Source organism: Diabrotica undecimpunctata, chromosome 6 (genome assembly GCF_040954645.1).
Source record: "Diabrotica undecimpunctata isolate CICGRU chromosome 6, icDiaUnde3, whole genome shotgun sequence".
NCBI lineage: Eukaryota > Metazoa > Arthropoda > Insecta > Coleoptera > Chrysomelidae > Diabrotica > Diabrotica undecimpunctata.
The window spans coordinates 64,738,799-64,764,544 of NC_092808.1; the positions used below are offsets into that span (position 1 = coordinate 64,738,799).

At 29.6% G+C, this 25,746-nt stretch overlaps 1 protein-coding gene across 10 annotated transcripts in view; it reads right to left on the minus strand.

Annotated features, from left to right (window-relative positions):
* LOC140443476 (uncharacterized) overlaps positions 1-25,746 on the minus strand; it is a 447,648-nt gene that overhangs the window by 163,061 nt on the left and 258,841 nt on the right. The window contains exons 1-2 of one of the 10 annotated variants that reach the window (XM_072534771.1): positions 20,887-21,009; positions 16,614-16,817 (exon numbers count right to left, since the gene is read on the minus strand). The exons of 7 other annotated variants lie outside the window; for them this stretch is intronic. In XM_072534771.1, coding sequence (XP_072390872.1) covers positions 16,614-16,668 — 55 coding nt within the window. In that variant the 5' untranslated portion in view covers positions 16,669-16,817; positions 20,887-21,009. Of the gene's footprint in view, positions 1-16,613; positions 16,940-20,886; positions 21,010-25,746 lie in introns of those variants that run through there. 2 more of the 10 variants (XM_072534770.1, XM_072534775.1) reach the window with 2 other exon arrangements.

The window sequence follows — 25,746 nt, forward strand, 5'->3', positions numbered from 1 at the left end:
AGAATTAGTATATTAAACCTGTCTTGATGGTATGCAACATTTTTTGTATGCAGGTGTATTATGGTGTGTATATGTAAAAGTAAATCTTTATTTTATTTTTGTTGTTTTGTCAGTAAATAACAATAAATGTTGCTCAGTTTATCTATGTCAGACTTTTTATTTATACAAGATGTATTGGATTTTATGAAACACATTTTCAAGAAAACACGTTTTTTTCCTCTGCCAGAATACAGGAATCCTCAAAATTAAATTCATGTTTTAACGTTAATGCATGTTCTGTGAGCGCACATGCGTTTATTTTTTTTTGGTTTTCATGTCGCTGCGATGTGAGATCATTCTACTGTGAAAATTACGAGATGATTCTGCGATATACACGTTTTTACAATTGGCACACGATATCGAATAAACAACCTTCGATGACTCCTGTATTGTGAAAGGATCCTTTGTCTTTGTGTACAACTTCGATGCCGTTTTCACATTCTTAGTGGCAATTTTTAAGCCACTAACATTTTTGAAAATGTGCTTAAGTCTGAGAACTGGAATATAGGGTAGGCAACCATACGTTATTTTAGATTGTGGTAGCTCTGATGTGTTGTGTGACAATGTCAGTGTCAGTTGTCAGACCTCATTATTATGAAAATTTTGGTTGTCAGAAAATTGCAAAGGAAAAGGAGAACCAAAAATGAGTTTATTCAAAAGCCCTGTGGGATAGGAGTTCTCTTGTAGTATAGATCTCAACTTTTTTAGTCTCTTGTCTCTGAACTCGATGTGTGATAAGTTGATAACCCTAGTTTTAAGGGCCAAAACCAAATTTGTTTTTTTATCTTGGATGGATGTTGAGAATAAAAGTTTATGAAACGGTTACTAAAACAAGATTTACGATACCATTCCGTCCTTAGCATGCCATCACTGCCACGATGTATAAGCATGTCTAAACAAGGAATCATATTATTAGCCTCTCTCTCAACCGTAAACTTTAAGTGTTTGCACTGGGTGTTAACGGTGTTTAAAACATCAGTTACTTTATTTTCAGGGACCGATAAGATAAAATCATCTACATATCGTTTGATAAAAGGTATGTGAAAAGGTATCTTTTCTTTTCACGTTCTTATAAGTTCATCTAAAACAAAGTTACATAGTATGGGGGATATTTTGCTGCCCATTGGAACCCATTGGCTTTTAAATAAACTCATTTTCGGTTCTCCTTTTCCTTCGCAATTTTCTGACAAACAAAATTTTCATAATAACGAGGTCCGACAACTGAGACTGACATTGACACGCAACACATCAGAGCTACTATAATCTAAAATAACGTATGGTTGCCTACCTTATATCCCAGTTCTCACACCTAAGCTAATGAACATTTTCAAAAATGTTAGTGGCTTAAAAATTTCCACTAAGAATGTGAAAATGATATCAAAGTTGTACACAAAGACAAAGGATCCTTTCACAATACAGGAGTCATCGAATTTTATTTATTCTATACCGTGTGCCAATTATAAAAACGTGTATATCGGAGAATCATCTCGTAATTTTCACAGTAGAGTGATCTCACATCGCAGCGATATTTTTTATATGTGTGTTATTAATGTTAAGTGTCATAGCTTTATATAAATAATCTCAACGACTAGTAAGTTGCACTGACAATTTGTGATATATTGTAAATATTTACGCATTCTTCTAATTACAGTGTCTTGAAGAAGGAATAAAACAATTCCGAAAGCTAGACCAAAAGTCAAAAGAGTGTTTCTGTAACATCCCGGCCAAACCTTCTGACTGCAACCATAACAAACTGTGTTGTTTGTTTATATCGACAGTCAATAATATCTAGTATTTCTTGTATATATATATATATATATATATATATATATATATATATATCTATATATATATATATATATATATATATATATATATATATATATATATATATATATATATTTCATAATTAAGAGTACATCCAAAAAGGAACAACGATAGAATTAAAAATTAAAATAAAATATCAATAAGAAAAGGATTGTTATGAACAAATAGATATATCAAGGATCTTAATATACAAACAAAACTAAAACAAAGTCTGTCACTTATAATTAGCTTTATAGTTAGAAAACGAATACAAAAAACCAAGAGGAAATCAAGACAGAAGAATTATTTTAAAAGATACGAAACATTATTTATTCGCAAATTTCCATAATGAAAGAGCATTTCGATACAACATTATTATCAATTTATTCCATTTAGCTTAAGTCTACACTAACTCAGATAATGCCCAAGAATAATTTGCAAACATATAAAAAAAATGTTGGGTTAATATAAACATGGGTTGGGTAAAACATAACATTACGTTTTTAAACACAGATGATAAGTTTATGGAAATGAGAAGAAGTATAAAACCTCACTGTGAATAAATATTAAAGTAATACTTATAGGCTAATACAACACAAACAAAATAACGAGCACGATAATGAAATCTGATTACTTTAATTGGTTTGTTTTATTGTATAACTTTATACCAAAACCAGTAACGCTAAGTGCTAATTTAAATCTATGTATGCTGGGAATGTTGAATATCATATACTGAATTGAATACCCGTTTTTTTTTTAATAGATTTTATTATTTTAAGTAATGTCTGATAATATTTTGCTACTTTATACACTAATTGCCAGTTTATAATCTATATAAATCGTAGTGCAGTGTAACGGGGAACTTCTTTGATATATTAAATATGTTTTAATTATTATGCTAGAGTAAAAAACAGAAAATAATACAGCATTATAAAATGCAAATTCTTTTTAAAAATATGTTGACAACATTAAAATTTTAGTTAACAAGAATACTTTAGACGTGATTGGATAGTAACAGTATAAATGTGCTAAATTGTTTTATTAAGTTCGAAGTATAATAATTATTATTTGTACAAATTTCAAATTTTTAAAATTCAAAATTCTTGCCCTTTCCTTGTATTATTATTTCATTTACTTTTCAAAATATTTAATAAATACTTTTCAATATCCGCTTAAGTTTATCCACCCGGTTTATACGTAATATAAATTACTACAAAATGGTATAAAATTGTAAATTCAAAATTAAATTAATCGGATGGCAATATTGAAATAGTCCGTAGATTAAACGCATATCAATTTTATCGAGCTTCATAACTCAATGGAGTGTTTCATAATTGAATGTAAAATAGTAAAGGTAAAATTAAATAATGTTATGTCGAATATTTATATGACGGGATAATTGCAGACCAATTTTATGCACATTTTAACATTTTTTATAACATGGAAATGGGTAAAATTGACAGAAGTGATTATGTATGAGTGATTTACCATATTAGATGGAACAAATATGAATATATAATAAAAAAATACGTATAAATTGTTTATACGGTTGGTTATATGCACTAAAAATAGTTGTGTTAAAACAATATGTACTGCATGAATTTTTAAAGCATCTTTTTATAAATAGCAATGAATACTATTTAAAAACATCTCAAATAAGGCAACATAAATTTTACATTTTTATCCTTTTCTGTGGAGAAGTCCAACTATGAGCCTTGACAGAACCGAATTATAAAACGAGTGGACACTCATTTAAATTCTATATATTTACATGATGTCTTTCTAACAAGACATTATTTTAAAATAGTGTACAAAAAGAATAACAATGGCGTTCAAATGCAAACTAAAAGTCAATTATCAATATAGATATTTCGGAGGAAACTAGCGGCCTAGACGAGCGATACGAACTTGTTTTCTAATTTAAAATTATTTATTTAAATGTGTCATTATACTATCATTAACACCTCCTTGGACTAATTGTAATTAATTTTAAAAATAAACGTTTTGCTCGACAATTACTAAAAACTGAAACCAACAACCAATTCCTGAAACAACCTTTCCTAGGGCTGAAGAGACTCTCTTCATAGAATATCCATTAGTTTATGCCATACATAACATAACATTAATTTGAACTCCTTCTCACGTTGCAATTTTAGGTAATAAGACTGCTGACACTACTGCAAAGAAAGCAAAGACCACCCATCCAGACTCGAAACTGTCCAAATCGAAATGAAATTATCGTTTCAAATCAAAAAGACCTAACAAAACCAATGGAGGAGTTTTACCTTAAATCTTTATAAAATACAACCTACCATCGAAACCTTTCAGCTATCTAACTTAAGTTAAAGTAACAAATTAATCTGACACAGGTTAAGAATTGGACTCGCGGCTGATTAATGGACACCTCATAGCTTTGGAAGAATCACCTAGCTGTGTAGTAAACAACAAACACTTCAACATATTTTCATACCGTGTTATACAGTTAGTATGAGCTAATGCGAACAAGATATGATATACAAGGTTGTATGAATACGACCCTAAAGCCAACCAGAACTTCTTCAGAATATACTACATTTCCCAAATGAATCAAATTGGTATCACAAAATTTAATATGTTTTTCTTTTTTCTCTTCATTGTAAATTATAACCTTATGTAAAATTTATAGTAGCAGAGTTGGCCCAGTGTCAAAATTTTATAGTTGGGAAACAATAAAATAAATAAAAAAAATACTTATTTATTATTGGTTATGCATATTTTGACAATACAATATATATAAGAAAACTATAAAATGATTTTATAAACGATTATACAAACAATGCAATTATAAACATACAATATCTATTATTAATTACCTAAGGCATCTTTAGGGTGAAAAATGTATATTTTGACATAAACAGAAGTTTATTTTAAAATTAAATATAAACCTGTCACTTAAAAACTTTCTGGTATACTTGTCTAAAAACATCAAGGAATATATAACACTGCTACATATACATACAGTGCTTCCCATATAACATTAAATCTACAGAAATAATAAGGTAATTTTTATCAGTTTTTAGTTAAATTCACAGGACTATATTATCAGTTAAAATATGAGTTGAGCTAGTTCCTAGCTACAACTGTATTGTATCGAGGAACACCAGTTCCAACATCGATTTTATCGAAGCAAACAGAAGCAAATAAAATGATTGCTGTATTCGGATTCGTGTTGCAAAAATGCACAAATAATTTATGACAAAATCAGCGTTGTATTCAATCGCGAGCCCATAAATCAGTTTTATAGCCGCCGGTAATTAGTATAAGTCTGTAATTGATTACTCGAAACTTAATTCTGATTTATTACAAACAGTTTAACATATAGTTGTGCAAAAAGAAGTGTTCTATTGTACCTAGTAGATTCACGAATAATAAATGTAAATGCCTTGTAAACATAATTCGATACTGAGAAAAAAAAAATTTCCTTGCACAATTACATTTATGCTGATGATATGGTAATAACTACACAGGAGAGAGATTTCGTAGATGTAAAAACGAAATTATCGGCTGCGCTGGAAGAACTAGCAGAATATTATAAGAGGAATATTTAATAATATCAAACCCAAAAAAAACTTAAGTCTTCTTGTATCATCTATACAAGCCTCAAATTAGAAAAAAAAACTAAAGATAACATGGTTAGGATAACCATTATAGAACTGCACGGAACCAAAATACTTGAGGGTAAAATGCTCACATTTAATAGAATAATTTGAAGAGCTCAGTAACGTGTGTTAAGAAAATCAGCCGTTGCTTTGTATTTTCCTGTAGCAGAATATTCAGCTCCAGTTTGAAATCACTCCGCTCACACTCGTCATGATAATCACCCTGTAAAATAGAAAGCTCGAATAATATGCAGGTCCTTAAAATTTACTCCAGTTTATATTGTATACTAGTTTATTGGTATTGCTCATCCAAACGTCAAAAGCAGAGTCATTTCTGAGGTCGAAAATAACCAAGAGAGTGATCGACGTCATTCCATGTTTGGCCAGCAAAGACACTCATCAAGGTTTAAATCTTGTAAAAACTTTATAAGTTCTACCCCCGATCAAAACCACTATTGTACAACGTCGCCTAGAGCTTTGGCGGTTGTTGCTTGTGACTTAACACCAAAAGAAGATGTAGCTGCAGGCCATCAATTTTCCTGCACTACATGGAGGTCCCGGCATAGATTCAGAACTGATTTGTCGCGGTGTGAGTTAAACTTAAAAACATGGAACTATACAGAAGATGACAAATGCAACTTTAATAAAGTGCAAAATCCTGAACATATATTGATGTTCACTGACTTAACCCAGGAATATACGCACCTTGACCTAATGGCAGCTAATAATAGGACCATCTAAGTGGCGAAACATAGGAGGTACCTATCAAATCAAAAGAACTGATCTAAACACGAAAAGTAAGTAAGTAAAAATAATTTAAAATATACAACCAATTGCAATCCGTAACTAATAGATAGATAGATAGTTTGTTTGACTATAAGTTACACAAGGTTTATAGCAAGTTAAAATAAAAAATAAACCAATGCATAGTGCACACATATAACTCTATGTAGGTTTTAATAAAACTTTACATGGTACATGGTACAAACTAAAGGCTCCTTATTTGCATTATTATCATAATTTAAGGTTTATTTAACACACTTATACTGATAACCTATACATTCCTGTAAGTACCTAAAAATTGAAAATTAAGATAATATTGTAAATATTTTTTATAAAATAAATATTGATGTTTTATATATTTTAATAATATTGTTATTATCTAATTGTATACCCAGAAATAGTTGTATTTTTGACTTCTTAAAGATCATATCATCTTTTAGTACTCTTTATTAAACGCAGCATCTTGAACATAACGAACATTATTTGCTTTTTAATAATAATTATTCAATTGAATTTGTTAGTTCTTCTTAAAAAAGGTTTTTTATATTTGAATATATGTAATGCCTTAACGTGTCATGTAATTTGCTAAACAAAACACAATAAAATTCTCATAATTATATTGGTATATTCGATTTAGAAATACAAACGGAAAAAAAAATTAAAATATATACTGGAATAAATGTACTTGTTAATATTATTAATATAATAAGTTGACTAAAATTTTACAGTAATTATTTTTTTTTATCTCCTTTATTTATGAGATACGTAAACTTTCGAGAGAAAGTTTGTTTCAAAATGTGATTTGAAATCTAATGAGGCTAGAATAAAGGATGACAGGCTTGATAAAGAGTGGAGGTTCATAAAATCGCTTCGCAAAAAACGAAGCGAAATAAATATTTCACCATCGTCGAATATAACTAACCATGGAAGAATATGAAAATCTTAGACAAGTTCAATAAAATACTTTGTACCAAAACAATTTTAATAAATAGTTCAAACCTAGAATAATATCCTGTAAAAATATGGACGCTCTATAATTATTGACAAAGAACAGATATTGAGCAGGTGGGATACACATTTTGAAAAACTATTAAGTTATAACAATGAAGATGATCCAATAGAGGTCTCGATATTTGAAATGCTCAAGAGCTGTTTCACACCGGGAAAGAAACGTCATATCAATATTTAAAAATAACAGAATTCCTGAGACGGATAATCTCCGTTCCGAACGTTTTAAAAACAGCAACGACACACTGTTAAAACACATGCATAAGTTAATAAATAAAATCTGGAACCTGATAGGAACACCCGCGGACTACCAATTAGGTATGTACATATTCCTGTATGTATGTACATCATGGTATGCAACAATTATAAAGACATTACCCTCCTGTTCGTTTTTATATTTTCCTCCTTAATAAGACATACGAAATACTATAGAATGTACTATGCAGAAGAATGCTCTTATATACCAAACAAATAGTAGGGGACATCAGTGAGGCATTCGACCTAATAAATTAACAACTGATAAAATTTTTACAGTGAGACAGATTCTCGAGAAAACCTAGGAATTTGACGTCGACTTCACCATATATTAGTGCGGTTCAAGCCTTCAAGGCAACTTCTGACTTAGTAGATAGACAAAAACTGTTCCAGGCTATGGTAGAATTCATTCCAAATACCATTTCAGGTTGCTAAACTAACGGATCTAACACTCAGACCCACAGATAATATAGTCAGAATCCAAAACGACAACTCATGATCCTTTCGCTGCAAAACGGATTAAGATAAAATAACGGACTTGCGTAATTCGTTTTTAACCTTGCACTGGAACAGGTTATTCGTGAGTTCCAGATTGGAACGAGTGGTACCTATAATAAATATTTAATAATCTCAGGATTCACAGAGTCCTTAACACAAGCATTTCGGTCGTTAGGGGCGCCTGTACTCGAAATGAGACTAAAAATAAATGCTTAAAAACGGAATATATATGTTGTGTCTTAAGTCTGGTAATCAAACACCTAAAATATTAATTAGACTATTAATTGATGATATCAGGTGAGAAGGTATGAACCACCTTTATATACCTAAATTCATTACTAACTAAAGACAGCACTGTCAGCAAAGAAATGAAAAGAAGAATAGTCCTTGCCAATGAGTTTAACTATAGGCGGGTAAAACAAATGGCGCCAAAACGTCTTCTTTTTCTTCGTCTTTTTATACAGACATGACTGCCTGTTTTTCAATATGCCTCCAGTAAGTTGTCGTTCCATCGTTTTTAAGGTCTTCCTACTAATTGTCTTGATAGTGAGGAACCGTCTCTAGCCGTCGTTACTACTCTATTTGTTTTCATCTGGCATATCAATTTTTCTATTTCTTACCCAGTCCTTGATTTTTTCCACCTTGCATCAAAATCGTATACCGGTACTTCTGTTTCTGTCCCATAGTATTTTACCATCACTTTTTCTAAGTGTTTTCATCTCTGCTGTTTCCAACATTCTTTTTGTCCTCTTTGTGCCAGGTCATGTTTCTGCCGCATATGTTATTATTGGTCTGAAGATTATTTTGTAAATTCTGCCTTTTATTTCTTTTTTAATATTTTTATTCCTTAATATTGTTTCATTCGGGCAATTTGCGGCTGTTTCCTCTATTCACTTACTTTTCTACTTCAGTTTCGAGTTTTCAGTAGCTAGATAATTTGATGCCTAGATATTTATAGTCCGTCACTTGTTCTATTATCTGACCTTCCAGCTTCAATTTACATCTTAGTAAATTTGTTGCTATAACTATGCACTTTGTCTTTTTTTGGGAAAATTAACATGTTAAATTTTCATCTTCAGTTTGAGAAAGTAGCATTGAGTCGTCTGCATAGCAGTTGATTTTAAGTTGTTTTGTCCCATTTGGTATCCTTTTTTAGTTCCTACTTTTTTTTATTATTTCATCCATAATCAGTTTAAATTATAGAAGACACAGGAAATTTTCCTATATTGTTTCATTGCCAGCTTCAATATGGTTAGTTGTTTTTCTTCTACTTTTACTTTTATTGTGTTGTTTTGGTAGATATTTATTATAGTTTTGATTATTCCTAAAGGTATCTTCCTTGCGTACATTAAGTGGATAACATCCTTTAATTTAACCCGATCAAATGCCTTCTTATGATCCACGAAACATTGATACGTCAATTTGTTGTATTCTAATAATTTCTCTTGCACTTCCCTTAATATAAATATAGCGTCGGTACATGATCTTCCTGACCTAAAACCTTGTTGTTCTTCTGCTAGTGTTATAATTTCATTCAGTTTATGAATCAGTTTGGCTGTTAATTTTAGTGTTGCGATTAACTAATTAATTCCTCTGGTGTTTTTATTTACTACTAATTAATTTTCCAGGTCCGATTCGTCTCCCTTTTTGAAGAGAGGTATTGGGATGCTTGATCTCCATTCTTGAGGAATTCTGTTTTGTTGGGTTTTTTATTTTTGGTGTTTTAATTTTCTTAATACTTCCTTTACCTCATTATCCTATTTATTTCTTCGTTTGCCGTTACCTCTGGTATTGGCGGTTCATTATCGTCACCTTTAGGAAATAGGGATCGAAAGTAGTCTGCTCAGTTTTTCTTCTGAATGTTTTGTTTTTATTAGTTCGTTCATTTCTTTTCTTTGTCCTCTGATCATTCTCTATATTTATTTTTGTGTTTCGTAGAACTCGTGTTCCATCTGTTTTGGGAAGCTCTGCCAATGTTCCCTTTTTATTGTGTTACCTTCCTTTCTCCAAGTGATTCTGTCGCTACGTTAATTATGTTATTTTTGAGTTTTTTTTTAGTTTTTCTTCTATTTTATCGTTTTCCAATATTAAATTCCCAGCAATATTCTCTGATATTTTTTTTTCTTTACAACTATTCTGTGGATTCCGTTTTTAGTCCTTCGACTCTGATTTTTGTTTGTGTTGACCCCGCTTTCTTGGGTGTGAAGTATTTCATGATGATTCTTACATAATACTAGGCTATGGTCGCTACCTACATCTGCTGAGTTGAGGCATCTTACGAGGATTATTTTTGGTGGATGTTTATCTCTGTTGGTTATAACGTAATATATCCTAGATCTTTGTCCACGGATGTTATTAAATGTATATTTGTGTTGGTCTTCTTGCTCAAAAAATGAGATGTTTATTCTAAATTCGTTATTCATGCAGAAGTTTATCATCAGTTCTCCATTTTCGTTTTTAACATTCTCGTTATGTTTCTACTTTATTCCAGGTATTACTTAATTGCCTATTCGCTTGAAAATTCCCCAATATTATCATCTCTCTAACTTAATCTACTACTTATTACAATTTGTCATAAAACGTTTCACTAGTTGTTTAAAGCTTGCTGTTTTTGGTATGTATACTCAGATCATATTCAGACCTTCCCACTCCATACTATTTTCTGCTGTTACAATCCTTTCTGATATATATCGACACTCTTTGATGTGATTTTGGTATCTTCGGCGTATTAGTAAGGCTACACTTTCTTTGGTCCTATTTTCTTTTGCTACTCCACTGTAGATTAGTATGTATTTACCAAATTTTCATTGACCTTTTCCTTTCTTTTTTGTCTCTTGTAGAGTGCAAAAGTCTATTTGTTTTCTTTCAGCACTTGGGTTATTTCTTGGTCCCTTGAGTTGAGATAATATTCCATGTAGTAATTCTCCTCTTGGTTTTTGATATTTTTTGCTCTCCCTTATTTTTTGCCGTGGTCATCTTCATAGTATCAATTCTCTTCCGAGGCTGTATATTCCCAAAATATCTAAGAAAAGGTAAACATGCATCTACGATTCACCTTTGAAAATTACTATCTTTTTCGCTCTGTACGTAGAGAAAGACGACAAAGGTGAATCGTAGATGCATGTTGAAGTAAAAGGTCTTCTAGCGTCGTTAAAAGTCTCTAGTAAGAGGCTTTGAATTTGCGGTTCACCTAATTTACTATCAGAGAGAGGTCTCTGGACTTCTTGTTACTTCGTATAGATGTCGCTGCTAGCGTACCTGGCTGTTATTTTGGTTATAATAACCAAATACTAGACTGCATTTTATTTCAGTTGAACTTCCACAAGTGCTCCTGATGATTAGTTGAATAACTCGAAACACGTGTAGAGCAATGGTGGAGTTCCGATTGAAATGAAATGCAATCTTTTACTTTCATATATATATATATATATATATATATATATATATATATATATATATATATATATATATATATATATATATATATATATATATATATAATATAGTGGTTCCTTGTGTTTTCTTATCAACGTATGTGTTTTCTTTATCAACTATTTTGACAGCTGTCAAGTGATTTATGTTAAGTTTGGCTTGGCATTTGAGCAGCATTTGAGTAATAGACTTGACACCTGAACAGCGCTTCCGAATTGTACAAATTTATTTTGAAAATTGTGGTTTTGTTTGAAGTACGTATCGCGCTCTACAGCCATTTTATGGTCAACGAAATAGTCAAGCACAGCAAACAATTCGATTAACCATGGAACGTTTTTGCACCACGTTTACTCTAAATATTAATAATGTGCATCCACAGACACGTCATAAAAGTGATCGAAAATTGAAACTCCAGATTAGACTACGTCAGAACTAGCCATGACAGTCATGTCAGAAATTATATTTAAAGTATAATGCCAAAAGATTATCTTTCGAATAAAGTCAATTTTATGTCAATTTAAGACAGTCATCTTTGTTTTATTCCATGTAAAAGTTATGTACCGCTAAAAAAACTTCCTTTATATATATACATATACATATCATACATCATTTCTTTTAATTTTATCATTCCGTTTTTTAGATGCTATATTACTGGGTCTGGATATATCTCTAAAATTAAATATACATACAAAGAATATGAGTTAAGAAAGTTCAGTTGCTATTGATGTTTTAGACCTAATATAAAAAAAAATTTCATAATTAAACCAATAAAAAAAGGTAATGTAAAGTATCCAAGGATAATGTTTCGATTATTGTTTTCATGTCAAAAGAGCCAGGTAAATAAATTTTATATTGTTTTAAAAATAGTTATTGCTACTAATTAGTTATTATATTATAGTAAAAAAATTTTTTTTTATGGTATTTACTTATATTCCAATTTCTATCAGAACCTGCCGGTTGACCCAACACGTTCCCAAAGTGGAACTTCGTCGACATGCATTGTGAAATTAGCTCTCAGTGCAGTTAATTTGGTTTTGGTGCATCCATTCAACCGTAATCGGATTATCTTACCACACTTGATTCTGATTTTGGGTTATGTACTTTCTACATGTCGCTTTTATTAAGAGAAATAAACGACATCACAATCGAAATATGGCCGAGCAGTGTGACCCACAAATTTCTATTAAACTTTTACTACTATGCAACGTCCCTTACTTTGATTAGTTTTCTAATATATTTGTTACTTTTTTGAACTTTTGTTTATTGACACATGTACTTTATGTATATGGAATTTACGTAGTGTATATAGCATAAATTATTAACATGTTAAATCAAGTTACTCATCATAAATTAACATAAAAGCTATAGTAATTAAGAAAGCTCAATAAAAAAATTGCTTAAAAGCTCAATAAGAAAGCTTAACAAGTAAATAGAAAAATATAAAAAAGTAATGAAAGATGATTACATTATGGTATCACCTAGAAAAAACTTATTTTTATTAGTATATTTTTTTATTAGAAGTAAAAATGATACTATTTGTGGCGATGTTGTACGTTTGACATTAAGCCGGGTCAAAAAATTTTTTTATGTTACTATGGTTACTCCTATTGATTGTTACGTTGACAAACAAGAAAAATCACCGATTTTTGCGCTACTCATTAAGTTTTGTAAACGTTTGTGTCCAAAAGTACGAGTATTATGTCTGATTTTGAAGATCCCACGGCATCGCGTATTCATCCAGATATTTTTCGTACTGTAAAGACTGTAACCGAAGGATTGTTACCTACCAAGTCCACTTTTTATATTGTCAATCACGTCACAAAAATTAATACTTTTGTGACGTTTGAAAAAAAATATTTTTATTACGTACTGTTACATGAAAACTAACTTCTATGTATATATAACAGAATCAAAAGTTTTAAAACTTATCAAAAAATATTGATATTGCCATACAAGAAATGCTAATAGATATAAGTGACCAAAATATGTTTTGTATGTATTTAGCTTATAGTAATTATTATAAAGAAGTGGTAGAAGTAGAAAATTCTGTAAACGGTGATCTCATAGTTACAACCCTGGCATCAAATGTAATTTGTAGTTAAAAAATAAATGGCTAAACTTAAGGTAATTCATTAACTGCAAAACAACACTTAGTGTTAACTGCATTGAAACAGTTGTCAGAGGAAATAGTGGATCAAGTGGATGCTTACAATATAAAGTAACAAAAAAGAGGAATTTTTAGATTAAAAGGAGAGAAAGTAGAAATATTTATCATTAACAATGAAAAATCAAGAATTTTGAGGGTAGAATCTATGATATTGAGAAGATTAAGAAGTAGTTAGTTTAAGAAGACTGCATTATTTAACACAACTTTTTATTTTTAATAAAAGTAAATGATGAACAGAGATTAAGCTCAGTGAATATCCATTGCTGTGTAAATAAGGAGAAAGATAAAAAAGGATTTTTATAAAAAAGTGGATAAATTGTAAAATAAGATTCCAAAAAATTATATAAAAATGGTTTTTAGCGAACATAAAAGTAAATACTAAAACTACATTGAAGCTATGCTCATAGAACAAAGCTATAAAAAATTATAAAACATCTACAAATATTTAGGTGAAGAAACGAAATCGAAAATGATAATCTCTAATTTACAGCAAATATTATTCAAAATAAAAAAGAGAACAAAAAAAGATTTACAGATAAAAACAGAAAGTTTTATAAGAATTTAAAAATGCAAGCAGATATCTAAAAAATGGTAATATAAATGAAACTACAATAAGTAACAACACAGACCCAAAAAGTAATTATTATAGCTGTAAATAAAACACTCTTCCGAAAAATCGTAAACGAAAAGAATGACTGGTTTGACGAAATGCACGAAAAAGTAGTAGAGTAAAAAAAATATGCAAAATCAGTTTGATACAATAACTTTAGCGCGAAGATAGAAAGAAGTATTATGAACAAGGAGGGTCTAAAGTGAAATGCAGGAAGTTAAGGGTAGAATCTATAGAACATAATATCAAGGAGCTAAACAGACGCTTGTTGAAAAGGATTTAAACTCCTAAAACGAACTTTTAACTCATATTATATTTATTAGAAGTAAAGCACGAAATAATGGCGAATGAAGACAATGTCATTAAAAGGTGGAAAAAATATTTCGATCATCCATCATTTCAATGTGATCGATAAAACGACCCTATTAAAAGATAATGATAATAGCCTTAAGAAAATAGAAAGAAAGATGTTGTGATATTTATATCATAGTAAGTAAATAACGGTAGTTAGGTTGACAGTATAAAATACCAAAAACTATGTACGATATTACGGAAGACATCTGAAGAGTAAGTAGGTTAGTAAAACAAAAGGTTAGTGGAAACGAAAGATAAAAAGGTTTGTCTCTTAACAGTTCCATTAATTCCCATTTAAAATGTGCAATTAGAAAAAGCAAATCAACCAAAAATGAGGTGAAGAACCAAAGAACGTTGAAAATAGGACAAGCAGATGATAGCATAATGCTGGATGCATGTAACATGGTGAATTTTGAAGAAACCAAAGTTTAACGGATAATAAAAATATATGTTAAGGCAGGACTGTCAAAAAATTTAATAAGATCCAAACAGTTATCATGAAAGACGAAAGTGAATATGTAGAAGATAGTAATAATACCCAAAGTTCGTCATACGCATAAAGTATGGGTGATGACATAAACACAGGAATAAAGACTAAAAATCTGGTTTAAAATTTCCACACATAAAGGAAAAGGAAGAAGAGTTTTAAATAAGAAGAAATACAGAAGTTTATTTAACGAACCAAAGGTTTCCACAGCTATTGTCAAATTGTAAAAACAAGATTGCTAGATTATCTGGACAGAATTATCTGGACAGAACAAGGAATACCGAAATGCTGAAAACGTATGTACAAATAATTATAAAAAAAGGTAGACCCATAATAAGAGTATATAACAATCTGACAAAAGATCAGAAGAGAAAGACATTCAAAATTGGAAAATCATGGCAAACGATTGAAAAAAGTGGTTTAGAAGACCTGCGTCAGCCATTTTTATATTGTTGCCTAATATTTTTCGCCACATTTATAAAAGCTTTTCCAAAAATAAAGGATATTCTGAATTTTCGTTTATTAAAAACTAATTAAATGTTGTTTTAATCTTAAAAATAACAGTTCCAGTCCTACTAATACGTTAGTATTATTTTCGTAAATTGAACAGTTGAATTCCTCACCGACGGCAATATATATTTTGTTTCTAGTGAACATTTTAAAGAAGTTTACGATATCAAGATCTGCGAAGATTTATAAGTTAGTTAAAGATAATATTTCCTATTTGCAAGCATAAAATGACTGTTTATAGTTATTCCGTAATGATGACTACTATTATAATAAACAGCTTTATAGCAATGTTAATTCATTATGATTTTCTTCAAAGCTCATTTGTAGATGAAGTAGTCATTAGAATTACTTATAAATATGATATAAAATATAATGAGATAGTTAATGAATGTAAAGGATCAATCAGTAAATATAAAAAATTAATATATGGGTACGCATAAAGTGCCCATATAAATAATTTTGGATAATAGTTTGTAACAGAGAAGATCAGACTGAAAAATATAAAAATCATTGTTTAATTTAGGCTAAGTATGAAATTGAAACTGTGTTATTCGCTCCTTTACAAAGAAGTCAACAAAACTGTTGATACAACAAAAATATAGGGACATTCTATTAGTTCTAGATAATATAGTTAACGGTAAACAACCAATGAAAATATACAAAGAGATAAACAATACAACGTAGTTGTTTTTAAAATAAAACCGCAGATTATTATTATATACTTAATTTATACTTTATTTTGCAAGGTATTAAAAATATGTTAGCTACTGTGCAATTTTTAATTTACACTTCAAAATAGCCAATAATAATTATTATCGGTCATATATATATATATATATATATATATATATATATATATATATATATATATATATATATATATATATATATATATATATATATAATTTTAAATATAATAAATCTATGAGAATTTGCGCTTAACTATATTTTAAGATAAATCATTATTCACAACATAATATATAAAACAAAAAAAAAATTTTAAAATCACATGCTGCCAAATCTTACAGGTATAATACTCCATCATGTTTTGATTGTATCGATAAGCCGTGGTCAAGTCCATGGCTGTCCCACTCGCTCTAAGGGACAGAAGAGACGTCAAACTTGATGTATCCAGTTTGAAGAACTTTACTTCCCTGGCACTTACAATAAATCCACTTTAAATTTCATGATTTTTAAAATTTGTCGTCTTTTAACCGATTCATAAAATCACTTAAATCACGTATTGAGGTTGACTATTAAAATTTGTACGATTATTGAGTGTAAAGCATAATAAACGCGGGGTAAATGACTAGATTTGTCCGTGTCCGTCGGATGAGGGCAGCTTCTGCAGCCTCGAGCACGTTGTAAACAGGACTACTGAGTCAGATAAGCGAGTCCTGTCAGAGAAGAGGCGGGGCCAGGATTGTCACAGCGGTTTGGAAACTAACTTTGGATGTGATGGACTACTAGGATATACCTATAGGGTGGGTAAGCGCGAAAGGTGTTTCGTTTACTCCGCTTAGGGGTGAGTAAAAGAGACAAGCTGTCTTGACATATATTTTCTGGATCATAATCGTTGTCATTGTTTGGCGACTGGGTGAGCATAAAATTGAATCAAAATATGTCGTTATGTTTGTAAAAAAGTATAATTGTGTTAGGCTTCGATAATTTTCTATTGTATAAATGAAGGCATAACTAAATATCCGTTAATTCCTTTAATGTCTTTTAGTTGACAAAATGTACTAACTAGGTAACATTGTTTCTTACTTCAGTTTTAATATTCATGAAACAGTATTTTATTTTTTTGGAAGGTACTTAACTAATACATAGGTTTATTATTAAAATCTTAAAACGCATCACCATTTTACACTTTTACAAATTATGATCCAATTGAACATAATTTTTCCCAATACATCAATTGAAATAAAAGAATTTACTAATCCTATGTGGATTTTTAAAAGAGTATTATGTATTTCTTAATTTTTGTCAAGCTAACTGTAATTTCCAAAATAGTTTTACATTATTTTATAAAATTTTTTATTCTATATACATTTGTATATATATACATATATATACATATGTATATATATATGTATATATATACATATGTATATATATATGTGTGTATATATATATATATATATATATATATATATATATATATATATATATATATATCGAAAAAAGCAGTACGACCGTTAATCCAATATAAATAAGGATCACTCGAAGAGTGGTGGGTTTTCGGTGGAGAAAAAAGACAAAGAAGTTGGCTACTTTATCTATTTATTTGAAGACGTTTCGCTTTCTAATCACAAAGCATCATCAGTTTATCTAAAAAGCACAACGTGAAAAACCAAACATCCATAGAAAAGTCAATATAAATGTGTTACCTCAAAAAGACATGTAGTAGTCAGTGGTGTAAAATGTAAAGAAGCTTAAGAAACTAGACATTAATTAATTAGGTTGTATAAACAATCAATTGAAACTAAATACAGTTTACAATTTGATTCAAACCTAGACAGCAAACGACCATGTGGTTATTGTACATGTAATTTAAAAAAGTATGTAAAAAACTTATGTAAAAAATAAGTATTTGCCGAGAACTAACAAGATCATAAGATCACACTTCCAACAGTATGGTATTAATTTAATTTTATTTTTACTTTAGGTAACATTATTGAAAAGATTAAGACTTTATTATAGTAATATTATAAAAGGTGTAATGAAGTTACCACAAAAGCTTCCAATGCTTACAGGAGACACCCGGCAAATGGGAGCACATTTTAGATCCACATAGCTATCACGTGGAAAGACAGTATCCTTGAAGTTAAAACATGACACACAACAAGGCAAGTTTCCATCCGTTAATGCAATAAAGCGGTAAGTTTAAAAACTATAAAAAAGCAGGCGAAAACCTTGTCTGTACGAAGCATTAAATGAAAGAAAAATATGTAAAAGAACACCATTTTCCCTTCAGGGAAGGACTCGGAGAAAAAGAACAAGCAAGTAAGGTCGATCCCTATATATCATATAAAAGCGTCTAAGTTATAACTGGCCTGTGACTGGCCAACCAGTCACAGTCACATTCCAAATGAGTGTATGACGTAGATTTTGTTGTCAAGCTCGAAGCGGGTAGTATGTTGTGTGCATATTAAAACGAAATGATATGAAAGTAAACGAGAAGTTTGGTTTTGGAAAAGGAGACAATTTAAAAAACAGGAGTTCGATTCGAGATTTGGAAGAGAAAGGTTGTTTAGATTTTAGATTTTCTTCGTAAAGTTATTAAAGAATAATAACGGTGTTTTTGCAGGTTTGATAGAAACTAAATAGTGGAAAAAGTCGTCAACTTATTGTGTTAGCAGCCAAGCAGTGCAAAGCAGACATTTTTAAACAAATTGTGAGTTTTTTTAAATACAACAAATTATCTGAGGCGACGCGATCGATGTTTTTTGGAGAGGCCACCAGATTTGGAGATTTGTAAGCACCATTTGACTCTCAATATATTATTTCGATGATAAGAGATTCTTTGTGCAAAGACCGGTCCAGGAGGAGGGTACCTTGAACTTGGACCTAGAACAGGATTTTAAGAAGGAGAAGTCCTATCAATTTACAGATTAAATTTTGATTTAAAATTTTCAAACGATAATCATATATAGATAGAGGTATTTTCAAAAAACTATTGGTTTGTGAGTAGAAACAGTGTTTCTTATTTGATTCTTAGAGTTAAAGAAAACGTTTGAAACATATATGATATGTATGTTTGTTTTGCAATTTAGATGTCATAATTTTGATCTAAAAATTTTATTCATTTTATATAGCAGATATATGAATTTTATGTTGATACAGTATATTGATAAATTTTACATTTGGTATTTTTTATTATTTTCGATACAATTATAGTGATGAACTTTTCATTTTATATTTATGTCTATTGTTATCTATGCTATAGGTAAGGTTGTTGCAGTAATATATTATAATTTAAAATTCATATTTTGCTTACCATCATAACATATACTTTAATATACAGATATAAAGTTAAAAAATCGGAAATTTAGATTTACTTATACCACCCTGTATAGTCTTATACTTTCTCTTTGAGATTCCTTCAACATCGCTCTTCTCATGGCTAATGTGCGACTCCTTGTAAACCGAGTCGAAAGCGTGGATTTTTTTCGGCGGCATTGCTTTGGCTAACCTAATCTGAGGTCTACATTAGGGTCGGACGGACGCATTAAGGGTGGGAGGGAAGGCGCCTGCGTTCGCTGGCCCTCCCCTCACCAATCATTGGTAGCTCGGATGTTAATAATTGACGCTTGCGCTGCGTTGAAATTTAATTTTAGTCAAGATTGCCGTGATCTCCGGCTCATTACGTCGCCGGCGCTGTCAGACGAACCGACGCGTCATACGAGATAGGTTAGGAAAAAGTTGGTAGCGAAATATAGAAACACTGGCGAATGCGCTAGCTAAAGCCGCCAAAATTAAATGTAGTTTGATTTTTAGACTTAATTATTGGTTTATTATAAAAGACTTTGTTTATGAAAAATATATCGATATTTTGGCGAATTTTATCCGTTATAATAAATTTAAATTTTTATTTAACATTTCTATATATAGACATTACTGTAGTTTTATTTTTCGTTCATCCGTTTGATTTTCTTTGTTATTTTTCATGGATAACATTTGTATATCCTTTATTTTAGTATCTTTTTGTCAGAATTGTTTAGTGACACTTACATACTTCCACACTGGAGTTGTAACTGAATACAAAATATTTCTTTTAATTGTTATGTAATAAATTTTTATCTTCCAGAATTATTTTGTTAACTATAAATGTTTGTTATTTACCTATATCCTATATTTATAAGAAAGTTTAAAATTACGTTTTCTCTAACGGGGCCTTCCAGCATTTCTACGTAGAAAATGTTCTTAGATTTTTTGTTGTTTATAATATTTTTCTGTTATTTAAATATCTCTATTCACCTACGACCATTGTTTTTGATATTTTATATTAAAATTAATTATTAATACCTAAATATTAATACCTAAATATACAGAAATTGGTTAATTATTTCAAATAGGGTTACATATTAATTTGTTGATTCATAATAAAACGCAAGAATAAAAAAATATTGAAAACTTATAAATATATTAAACATATGTATTCCACATATATTAAATGATGCATAAAAAAACAAACTAATTGTTTTCCATTTTCAAAAAACTTTCATTGTTTACTAAAGATTTATTAAAATAGTATAGTATTCTAAAAACTGAAATATATTCTAAATATAGACCATACCATCATTTCCAATAAATTTGAACATTGCACTTTGGTAAAACCTTTTTAATATAAATCACATGCACTTATTGCATTAATTCGTGTATCACATTTATTTTAAAATTTAATAATCAACCTCAGTGAACTGTGACAAAATTAATCAAATTAATAATTTTTCCGAAACGATACGAACAAGTAAAGAAACGCATGTCTTGGCACTAAAACTGCAAATGAACCAAGATATCTTATGATCGGGTTAGTGTGTCCCTACTCATTCATGAATGAAGGGTTTCGTTCCCATAAATTGATTCATATTATCGTATTTCTTGCAGGTAATATCAATTACTGCAACTTGTCTCAGACGGATTGTTCACAGAAAGCAATACGACAATGATATGGGTAAGGGACACTTTGAGAAACCTGACACTACACTTTGCAGAAATATATCAGTTTTAAGGTAATTTTCCAGCGTATTTGATAATACAATTTAGCAGTTTTAATTTAATCTATATTTTTGGTTTAACAAGAAAATATCAACCTTTACAATAATTTCAAACATTTAATATGAATAAATTTTTTCAATCAAATTTAAAGTGTTTGATTAAGTTTAAGATTAATGTAAATTTTTTGTGACTGTGATCGAAAACTTTATGTAGTTTGGTAACGATCTTTGTAAAGCTAGTTTCTAACTGCTTTTTGCCTTGAAGTTTTTTTTTATTTAACCTAAAGTTGTCCATTTTTTAAATGCTTATGTAATCTGTTTTACCATTTTGTACCTTAAATTAATTTTAGTACTTCGATTAATATCTATAATCTCAAATATTTAATTATTGTTTTTTCTTTTAGAAAATAACTATAAGCTATGTGGCAATAATTGTTTGTTACTACATTCTATATCCTTTATCATTGGTGATATGTTGAGTACAAGATATTTTAAATATTATTTAGCGCAAGCATATCTTACACTTAAGTAGATACTTTTCGCTGTAAGATCGGATTCTTGCTGCTTATATATATATATATATATATATATATATATATATATATATATATATATATATATATATATATATATATATATATATATATATATATATACGAGCAATGTCCGAAATTGGACCTAGCATTGTACATACAATGTTCGAATTTCAATAAGTAGCCATGAGTCAGTTTGAGAGAATATATCAGATATCGATTCATATCGATTTTTACGATTATTCCCCATTTGTTATTACCGACAAACAAACATCAATTGAGGTTATAAATCCATAATTAATCAGCGTTTTTGACTTCTGAATTCGTAGAATTAAATTATTTTAAATTATCATACATAGGTATCTATTAAAAATCTAAGATGTTTTACAAACATCTTCCCTATATTATAGTGATGTATCTATCTCTTGAAGCTTTGAAATGTTTCACTAACATACTAACAATATCTCTATTGTAGAATAATTTCTTCTTCGATTTGATTTTTGATTTGGTGTGTCGCTTGTCAATAATAATCGATTCGAACCGATAAGCGTTTTGACAATTATTTTGATTATTTCGGACATTGTACAGTTTGGGGGTACAATGCTAGAAGTGGACAATAATTTCTGTACAATGTTAGGATTGTTCAATTTCGGGCTTTGCTCGTAACATATATATATATATATATATATGTATATATATATATATATATATATATATATATATATATATATATATATATATATATTTCTTTTGAGCTCTATATTATAAAAACTTATTTGCTTGCTTCAAATGATATTCTTTAATCCTTGTTTTAGTTAATCAATAATAATTGTATTTTTATAATAATAACAAAAATATAATAATTGTATTTAATCATTTTCGTCAATATTTGTGTAGATTAGATTATCTACTGTAGTTCATTCATCTAACGTATTTATTTAATTCCCCCCTCTTTTATTGTTTAATATTAATTCGTCTTAAAGCCAAGAAATGATTACGTTAGCAAACTCAATGATACTAATAAATCCTAACCGTGATGGGATGGGTGAGGGCGGGAAGTATCTAGCGCCTTAAATATAGATTTAATTGGTTAAGGTTTAGCAACTCTAACAGAAGAGTCCTTCGCGCTGGGAGTTGAGCTAGAGACCAACAACTTATTTCTATAAAATGAATTATACGTTATGTTACCTCAGAAATTACCTGAGCTGAACTAATGACGACCAGTATGAAAACAAAAATGAAACTGGAATTTAGAACCTGGAATACTCGAACAATGTTCTGAACTGGAGTACTTACAACTTTATTAAACATAATAAACAAATAAACATCTTAGATGATTTGACACTGCAGAAAACATGATGAACAGGAACTGATATCCTTCAAAAAAAATATAGCTGGAATAAAGGTCAACATAGAGTTGGGGTGCACTGTTAAATATTCAAACAATCTCCTTTTTATCAGATTTAAAAACTATAACGAATGTGATACGTGAGCTAAAAGAAAAAATATTTATTAACGATTGATTACCATACATGATTCGAGTAATTACAAACTAGAAGACGAAAAAGACTAGATCTTCGAAGATTTAAAATAGAAATACATAAAATGTCTTACAAATGACATTAAAATATTGTTAGGTGTTTATCTACAGTCCACACTACAAGAGGGCATAGTATATACCTACACTATAGAAGGAGTAATAATGAACTATATTTGATAAACTTAGGAGCAGCACATGATAGCTGGTAGCATCTATTTTGGACACAAAATATACGCAAGGTTATTTAAACCTCCCTTAATGGAAAAAAGTTAGATTATTAAGACATAACTATGTGTAAATCAGGGGACCGATGTAATAAACTTCAAGGGTAATAGATTCGCCAACGTAGACAGTCCACTTCTTAGTGATGTTAGACAACCTTTAAGGGCTAGAATATGAAACACCAACAAAGCAAAAAAGACATGTACAAAAAACTGCAATGTTCAAAATCTCAGAGATGCAGCAGTTGCCAAACGGTTCTCAAAAAACATTAGCACTAGACTCACGGATCAAAATTTACACTAAAACGACCAAAAAAAAAATACATACATCTTGAACAAGGATAAAATACTTTTATTACTAGTAGCAAAAGATAAGATAAAGATAAGATCATCAACTGACGTCCGGAAAAAGTAGCAGTTTTATAATGAATGTAAAAATGCAACCAGAAAAAAAATACTTAACCAACAAACTAGAACTCAGTCAAAAATTAATATACACAGAAAATAGAATGTATAAAAGATTGTTACACTTGAATAATAAATTTAAATATATAGAAATACTCAGAGAGAAATAAATTCAGAACATTCAATAGAAAAGTTAACCTAAAAGAAACGAATTGAAGGCAACGACGAACCAGTACAGAAACCTAGGTGGATAACTATTGCAAGCATGGAAAGATATATTAAATCAACGAGTGAAACATTTTACTTAAGCGTTTAATAGAGAGGACGCAGAAGAAACCCTTGAAGACGAAAGAAATGAGGTAAGCGAAACAGACCAAATAGATAAGAAAAATTAGTCAACAAAGATTCTTGAAGTTAAAGAGGCAGGTAAAAATCTAATTAGAAAGAAAGCACCCGAAAAAGATAAAATCAAGGCCAAATTATGTAAAGATGGCGGCCAAGATGCAATAATGGCGCCACACTGACTAAAAGAAATATAAAGACATAAATAGCCCCCATGTGATGAAAGTATAGTGTAATATTCTGCGCAATGCATAAAAAAGTTGATTTCTTCCAATCGTTTAAATACAAACGAAATACGCTGTAACATAAAATATAAATGTCATTATTAATATTATTGTTAATTAATAGTAAAAATATGCTTTCAGTAAACTATTATCATCTTATAAAAAAAAATACTACAAATATCTAAAAAAAGCATGTATTCATAAATATATGTAATAAACTATTCCTGTGTACTTTAGATAGGTTAGTAAAGTCATTTTTTGATTTTTTTTTAAATATATTATTTTTCATTATATTTCGTATAATTTTGTAGTAGTTATTGATTAGTCATTTTAATACGTACATTCATATATTTCTATGCATATTTTCCTAGAGAGCGAGTTTGTATATATTTTATATATTTTCAATTATTATTACGAAAACATTTGCAAACTTTAGTATCCTATATATTTATCCGGTCTACTATTTGTTAAGCTAACTAATATAATAATACATGCTAAAGTATTTCCACTTTTTCATCTGCATATTTCCGAAAATTGAGAAATCAATCACCACTAGAGACTGGCGACAGCTCTGATTCAAATAGGGCGCGTAATCAAAATTAGAATATGCGAGCGATTCCCACTGGAGATGTGAGTGATCACGGGACAAATTCTTTTCAAAATGTTTAGTGACAAACTCATTAATCACCAGGTTTTTGTTATTCGCTGCACTAATCTTTGGCGTTTTAACCAAGCAATTACTATAATAGAACGTGGGGTAAAATTAGTTGAGTATGTAATGGTATAAATACAAATAAAAATAATTAAATTAAGTGAAATATATAGCTTTGTGTACTTATACCCAAAGTTTATCTATCTCTATGTTTTCAATTGTGACTAAAAAGATTATCACTTACTCTATTACAAATACTTAGATATCATACATAATTTTCGTTTTACATAATTTTTATATTTTCTAATACAAAAATTATTATTAGAAATGTCTGGATAGACTAATTTTCTATGGTGTGTTACGTCATAATATACCAGTACCAGTTTGTTCATTTTTAACTAGAAATACATAGACTGTAAATTAAGAATTTAAAATAACACTTTAATGTACTTTATTTCCTTGCTAGCATTTGTTTATTAAATTCAATAAGTTACTAATTCATCTCCTTCCTTATAGATTTTA